We start from the raw sequence: 7,752 nt of genomic DNA, 5'->3' as shown, positions 1-7,752 counted from the left end.
CATTCTTTGATACACAGGTGGAAGTTTTTTTTTCAAGAGGGCAAACAAAGGTTATTCATGAAGCACCCCAATCACTTTGGCAGTGATTACGGTATTCTAAAATACACAGGGGGACTTTACATTTAAAGGATCTATGAATATTTGAGCCAATTGGGGGTGACTTGTACAAGTGCTATCTCCAAAGTGGCTTATTGAGCAATAAGATTAGGAATGGGTGCCACAGACAGTCATCTCGACTATTCTCAAGTGATTTTTAATTTCTGTTCTGTTCAGCAGTTTTAATACCAAGTGCTGAAAGATAAACTCCATTCTGGTAAAAAAAAAAAATTAATTCTCACAGAATCAAACAAAACTTACACTGAATGTTCAAGATTACAAATAAATGACATGTGCCAAACAATTTTGGAAGAAAATGTATACTGGCTGAGTAATGAGCATAGAAAGACAAGGAAATCAAGGTAGTACTAGCCCCGACACCATGTGTGCTGTCCCAATATAGCTTTCTGTGTACAGTGCTTGTTACTTTACCAAGACTCAGTCAAATCTATTATGATTTTGATGACTCCAGAACCTTGCAGTGCACACCAATACTTACATGCTACATGATCAACTGTTTCTGATCCTTTCCACACCTTTTCTTTCACAATGCAATCGCATTACCAGTACTAAAGTTTATCTTTAATCATGTGCATTGATGAATACGGTAAACCCATACATATATTAGAGTACAGTGTATACATATTATTATTATATACATGCTAGTCTGTAAACTGAAGCTGTTGAACTTACTCAGTTTTGCATCTATCCTACATGTAATGTAGATGTATCTTCGAGATGCGATTTTGCAGTTTTTTTGCAAAGAGTGTACTTGTACCATATATATCTAAGTAACAAATATAAGAAAGCTGTTTTAGTGTGTTTATGTGCCTCTTTCTTCAGGCATTTTTTATGAAGCAGTTAATTTATAACATATGATCTCTACATGTATCAAATACAATGCTATTCTTAATGGTACGTTTTTTAATGGAATGTGAAAATAAACTTGAACTTGAACTGAACTCATTCCATGTACTTGAATCTTCTTGTATGTGTATCGTTTGTAAAATATCAAGCTAAAACAATACATGTCTTTCCATGTATTTTGTGTTACAGTCCTGTGTACCAAGAAACTGGCAAGGAACAAACTTCAAAGATGCATTTTTGTGTTACTGCTATGACTTTCTGTTTCATGTACTAAATAGTACTTTTTATGACACCACTTTTCACGATGAATAACAGACTACGAGAAAAATATATTTTGTAAATGTTTTCATTTAATTTCTTAAATGTACAAAAGAAGCATGATTCATGCCTTGTAAATATGATGGAAGTTAAAGAAGGGCACACACAACAGTTTTTCCTGAACAAGAATTTAGTCGTTCTTCTTCGTCAAATCCTCCTGTACATTAGGGATACAAATCAATCAACCCAAAATCAATACAAGATGAATTGCTATGATAATACTTGTGTGTACATGACGTTTAGTATCAACGTGCAAAACTTTTCTCTTCATAACCAATGATTGCAACTGCAGATAGAGGTTTATACTAATCAAGTACATGACTTTTATATGTATTTGTATTCAAGCAACATTTTAATCAATTTCATTAAAACTAAAACCTGAACTTGAATCTCCAAATGAATTATTTCCCATGATAACTATTTCATTTGAATACCATAATGAACAAGAAATTGACAGAGAAATTGACAGAGAAATTGACAGAGAAATTGTCATTTCGCCTTGTATTTATCCATGTCACCCTCTGGTATGACAATTAATTAAACTGGCCATTCATCCGGAAAACTATAATCTTTGATTCAATTTCTTGATGAATAGGATGTTATCTTAACCTGGACCTAATATCTTTCATAGTAGAATATGTATAAACAAATAACCATGTTTTAAGAGGAAATATTTGACACAAGACATTTCTCCCCGTCTATTACAGATCAAGTGAGCCTTCATTTATGGGTCTTTCATTCAACAATTTTAGTTAAAAGACTTGAAATACATTTGTGTATACAGGTGTCCATACTTGGAAAAGAAAAACAGGGAGAATTTGATTTTTATGACATGAGGACATTTGAGGACATATCTTAATATTGTCTGCTGAGAGCTTGAGAGGTGTTAATGATGAAGGACATGCATGTAGTTGAACAAGCATGCAGCAGACAGTATCTTATAGAGGGGGCGGGGGGGGGGGGGGGGGTCCTCTACATTTTAATTCTGAACTGCAATTCCGTCAATATGAAGGAAAAAAAACTTCAATTAAATTTCATTTTAATGCCAATGGATAAGCGTTTACAATAACAAAGTCTACTAAAAGGACATTTTGACAGTTGCCTCTCGATCAGTGATGTAGTCAAGACCAACCTCTTGTTCCTGCTTTAAGATATCACCATTTCTTGGTTGCAATCAAAACGATGTACGCTACATCGATGTAACCCTGGTTTTCCTCCTGGTTTTGAAACCAAGGTCTCGTCTACATCACTGCTCTCAATCTTTGATGCCAATCTTGCCGATCTCAATCCAGTAAGTGTTCCTGTAGGTGCCCATTCTATCACTCCATCTGTCTCTTAATCACCTTCACAGTTAGTATGCCTTAGTCAATGAGAATCCGCAGTGATGGTTGTCTCTGGTACCATGTGCGTTGATCAAAGGATTCACAATAAATCCATTGCTGATCAGTCCATTAGATGCATTTTCCATACATATAGATGTATCATAAGTCAAGACTATGTTATGATCAGCCGCAGATTGAACATGTGCATCAAATATTCTGCCAATGTAGGCAACAACAAATATGGATGAATGACGTTGGGGGGGAGAAGACACTCCATTACTGAGGATTCCCACGGACTGATGCACAAGTTGCTGTATATATAATTCCATCTGGGTTTTGTTCCATCATTCTATCTCACAAGTTCCTCCTGCTTCTGTTAACTGTTTCATGATCTCTTCCGCTTCCGTCTTCCCAACATCAGCCTTGACAACCTGAGGGGCCGACTCCACAAACTTCTTGGCCTACAAAACAAAACAAAACAAAACATGAATCAAATGAACCCTTGGACGGAGGTCTTTGCATGATCTAATTTCTTTGATACAATCGATTTCACAACTTACCAAACATCCAATTTGTACAAAATCATGCATATTGTAGAAGACATAACCTTGCAATAATACCCATGATCATAATTCCCTAAAACTAACTCTATTGCATAAATTAACACACTATTCAAGAAAAGAATGCCTAGTTCCTAAAAATTATTCATTTCATATTTTCATTTTGGAAGAAGAAAAAAACCTTCGCCAATCTGCTTGATTTAGTTTTGTTTCATTTGATATAGTGGAACCTTGCTTTAAAAGATTTACTATTGAACTAACTCATTGCCAATTATAACAAGGTAAACTTGCCCATTTCTAAACATGGATTTTAAAAAATAAAATAAAAATAGGGGGAAGAGAGCTTGCCCAGATAAACAGGATGTTAATATATTTCTTTAGGCCCATACAGGTTCCACACATAATGAAACAAAATTAATTTACCTGTACTAGATTCATTCCTGATGTAAGAGCTTTAATGGCTTTGATAAGCTTTACTTTACTGGTATCGTCAAACTTGTTCAGTTTGACTGTAAACTGAGTCTTCTCTGGGGCCTTCACCACATCTCCCTCGTCATCTTCCTAAAATAATGAAATAGGAAGAAAATCAATTTCAAAAGTTATTAAAGATAACATTGAGTTCTGGTAAAAAAAGAAGATGAATTCTCACAGAATCAAACAATGAATGTACAAGATTACAAATAAATGTCATTTGACAAACAATTTTGGTATAAAATGAATACTGGCTGAGTAATGAGCATAGAAAGATAAGGAAATCGAGGTAAGTAGGCCCGACACCATTTGTGTAGTCCCATATACATCTTTCTGTGTACAGTGCTTGTTACTTTACCAAGAGTGGATCAAATTTATTATAATTTTGATGATTTCAGAACCTTGCAGTACACACCAATACTTACATACTACATGATCAACTTTTTCTGATCCATTCCACACCTTTTCTTTCACAATGCAATCGAATGACCAGAACTCAAATTTATCTTTAAATATCAAATTTCCTCCAATATAACAAACCTGCCAACCCTCCACAGAAACAAATGCGAGTCTCCCAACAGAAAATTAAGATTGCAGTGTATTTTGGATGCTTATTCACAGAAGGATCTCCTGGGGGGGGGGGGGGTATTTCACAAAGATTTTAAGTCAAACTTAACGCTAAATTGGACTTAACAATTATGGAAAGCCATTAGCATCCTTGAAAATGTTATTTTAAAAGGCATAAAATGTTGATTCAAGTCATTCATATTTTCTATTATCATGGAAGATTTCATGTTCTTGATTTGGAATTTATGAAAAGTCTTAAATTCTTGAATTTTTGCCCTTGAATATATCTCATTATAAGGCTACAAATGGCTCTCCATGAAAGTTAAGTTAGTGTTGTGAAACACCCCCCTGTTCTCTTAAATCTTTAATCGTTGAGAGCATCTGTCCTTACCTGTTCAGCTGATGCTGCTACTGCTGGCGCTGCTCCAACGGCCATCATGGGAGCATCTTGAATGTTCAATGTTTTCTAACAGAAAGCAAATACAGATACCGGTAGTTAAAGTTTAATGACCACTCATCAGTGCTTTTATGAACAAATGAATATGAATAAATATATAATTGTATGAATTTGTCACCTGATAATATCAACAACGAAATGGACCTATATCTGCATCTCTGGCAACCCCTCCCTCCCCCCCCCCCCCCCCCCCCCCCCCCCCCCCAAAAAAAGGCAATTTGTTTTTCTTCCCCCTTTCATTCCAATAATATCAACAAACATGAAAACAAATTGATATGTTCATAATTTATCATTTTCCATTGACATAAGATCAAGAGTTGTAATTATTAAACACTTCAAGACTCTAAAATAACTTGTATCCAAAGTTCCAAACATTCAAAAGTGTTATTCATCATTGGCAGGTGACTGCAATCAAATTGTCAGTGGTTGAACAAAAGATTGGAAAGATCAAAGTTTTAAGCAAATGATTTGCAGCTTCAAATGGCTTATGAAGATGTTAATTTAAATTTTTCACACACAGGAAAGGGGAAAAACAAACTCTCAATATCTTTAAAAGAAATTTTAAAAAATTAAATACATGTATTAGGTAGGAATTTGTTTTGTTTTGCTCTCTGTTTTTGCACCTTCCCCCCCCCCCTTTTGTTGTTGTTTGTTTTGAGATATCTTGCTCTCCAGAAAAAATTTGGATTGGCCTATAACAGCCCCAAATAAAATATGATATAAAATTGGTAGTAACACCTACATGAACATAACTCCCATGACACTATACAGCTTCATATTACTACCATGACTATGATTTTATCATAAGAACAGGGTTCAATACCTTTAGTAACTCGTTGAGATCGCTGACTTCTGATAACTTCAATGCTGCTATCTGATCGACGAGTGAGGAGATCTTTTCCGGGTACTGCTTAGGTTCATTATCTCTGGAAGGGGCTGGGATAGCTCCATTGCTGTACTGTCTTGTACAGGCAATCACTCTTGGTGTGTTGGCGTTGAATGGTCTGGATGAATGATGAAGTCTTATCCTGGCTGCTAAGGGTGTGTGTACTTCATCAATATTTCTAGACAACCTGAAAAGATCAAAATAAATGGACAGCACAAGTGAATTTGAGCTAAACATTATACATATGATGCTGGAGTTAAACAAAACAATGGAAATAACAAAATCAATGTAAACATGATCAAACGTACATACATTTTTCAGATGACTTCATTCAGGGTCTTTTAAAATATATGCTGCTACAACTTTCAAAGATAAAAATGAGGTTTACCCTATTTTAATGCTCATCATGTTCATAGCAGCATTATGTGACTTGTAGACCCTAATTTTCTGTTATAAGTCCCCTTCTTCTGTATCTCAACATTTTGAAACCGAACTGTGCATGAAAATAATCATGATGTACTCAGGCGTGTGTGCGCACAAAAAACAAAAAACAAAAAATGCATTCGTATTATGCAGGGGTTTGCAGTGAATCCTGTGAGAAAGTGTATTTACTTTGTTTTCAGGAAAAATACCCCAAAGAGATAGAAAATTGACACGAAACAGGTAAGAAAGATGATAACTTTTAAATCATGATCAGTAGGGGCGCTGGTCCGAGATTGAGGATCGTCCTCATAAATGCTGACAAAATGCATCCTCAAATATGAGCATGGTCTGCACCGAACCACCCGCTGGCGATGCCAAAAATGGATTCCCTGGAGGGAAATAACCCTAGTTCACCGTCTACTTTTATGGGTTGTCCGTCTAGCCTTCCCAATTAGGATTTAGTCTATTGCTCATAATGTGAAGTTCTCTGTACAAAGTCAATGTAAAATACATCAAGAAAATCATTGCGGTATCCGTTTTTTGCATCGCCTATGTGCCGATCAAAAATATGAAACGTCTGCGAAAATGCAGACGATCCTTATTTTTGAGGACACATCGGTCTGCGTTTACTGAGTCTGAGACAATCCTCGTTTTATGAAGACGATCCTTATTCTCGGACCAGCGCCCCTACTGATGATCATTTTTTGAACAATTGTTGAAGATTTTAGTTGATTTTGGTATTTTATAGTAGGGTGTCTCCACGCTGCAGTCAAAGGTCCAAAGTATGGTCACAGTTCTAAACTAGCGCCCTGATGATATTGTAACATAACTAGCCCAGTATATTAGTAAGACGTAGAGGGTGCGTTATAGTTAATTGTGAAATATACGTGTAGTACATCGTAAGATGTCAGTCAGTCAGCATTTAGCTGTTGTTGGGACAGGATCTATATGTTGTGATCTGTGAGTCAGCGTTGACTTGTCGTTACGACAAGTCCGTTACCAGGAACGAGTAAAGTTACTTGAACCATCTAGATCTATGTGCAAGTGTTGTTTCATGAGTTCCTGTCATGTCAGACATTCAGTGATTGCGGGAGTGAGTAAAATAAGAGCTAGTCCACGTTATTCTTACACGATATACTTTTGTGAGAGCCCACTGAGAGATATAGTTGATGAATTATTGTCGAGAGCGTGAACCGGGTTTTGAGAGACTGCAAGGCAGAACGCTACCACGGCAGAGCCCGGTTACGCCACAGTATTCTGAACAGACTGAAGTAGCGTCCTGATATTCTGAAATTCTTGATGATTCTCCTACACCGAAACAAACACAAGGGACCGAAGATAGAGCATTGACAAAACATTGAATGGTCATCAACACAATCAATTTTCCACAAGAGCAGTATTCAATTTACATTCAACAATACTTAAAGTGAATCTTACCTTCTTCCAAGAGTAAGCAGTCTAAAATTTGGTCTCAAACTTGATGCTGCAGTGTTCATTTTAAGAGATTCCGCGGAAATTTTGATTCACAATTTAGACAGATCAACTACAGCGTGTGTGGTTGGTTGGTTCTTCGTTTAGATGGCGCTCTTCAATCTCAAAGATTATTTGCGCCAGTCAATTTCGTGTGTATAGCTTTGGCGTGGGCTTCGGAAATCAAGCCCACGAGCGACTTTCCTTGGTGAAATGAAATTAATAGTGATATGGTTTTATTAAGAAAAAAAAAAGAAAAAAAAAAAAAAAAAAAAAAAAAAAGCTGCAATATTAAAATTGCATAAAATGCACATA

General features: G+C 36.0%; 1 protein-coding gene across 1 annotated transcript; it reads right to left on the bottom strand.

Moving 5' to 3' along the window:
• Positions 1-1,293: 1,293 nt before the first annotated feature.
• LOC585458 (39S ribosomal protein L12, mitochondrial) lies at positions 1,294-7,534 on the bottom strand. Its single transcript, XM_003728558.3, has 5 exons — positions 7,405-7,534; positions 5,482-5,731; positions 4,593-4,667; positions 3,587-3,724; positions 1,294-3,064 (listed from the first exon to the last, which is right to left on the bottom strand). Exons 1-5 carry the CDS (start codon positions 7,461-7,463, stop codon positions 2,948-2,950), a joined length of 639 nt encoding a protein of 212 aa, XP_003728606.1. The 5' UTR covers positions 7,464-7,534; the 3' UTR covers positions 1,294-2,947.
• Positions 7,535-7,752: the final 218 nt, after the last annotated feature.

This window comes from Strongylocentrotus purpuratus, unplaced genomic scaffold, assembly GCF_000002235.5.
Source record: "Strongylocentrotus purpuratus isolate Spur 01 unplaced genomic scaffold, Spur_5.0 spur5_scaffold_14, whole genome shotgun sequence".
NCBI classification, from domain to species: Eukaryota; Metazoa; Echinodermata; class Echinoidea; order Camarodonta; family Strongylocentrotidae; genus Strongylocentrotus; species Strongylocentrotus purpuratus.
The sequence above is the reverse complement of the archived record's forward strand: the minus strand, read 5'-3'. Positions and strand labels throughout refer to the sequence as shown.

Excerpts from the sequence above, each read along its gene's own strand:
- LOC585458 (XM_003728558.3), bottom strand. The coding sequence starts at position 7,463 with ATGAACACTGCAGCATCAAGTTTGAGACCAAATTTTAGACTGCTTACT. Across the intron at positions 4,668-5,481 it reads ATCTCAACGAGTTACTAAAG|AAAACATTGAACATTCAAGA; the intron begins GTATTGAACCCT and ends GCTTTCTGTTAG. Across the intron at positions 3,725-4,592 it reads TAGCAGCATCAGCTGAACAG|GAAGATGACGAGGGAGATGT; the intron begins GTAAGGACAGAT and ends TCATTATTTTAG.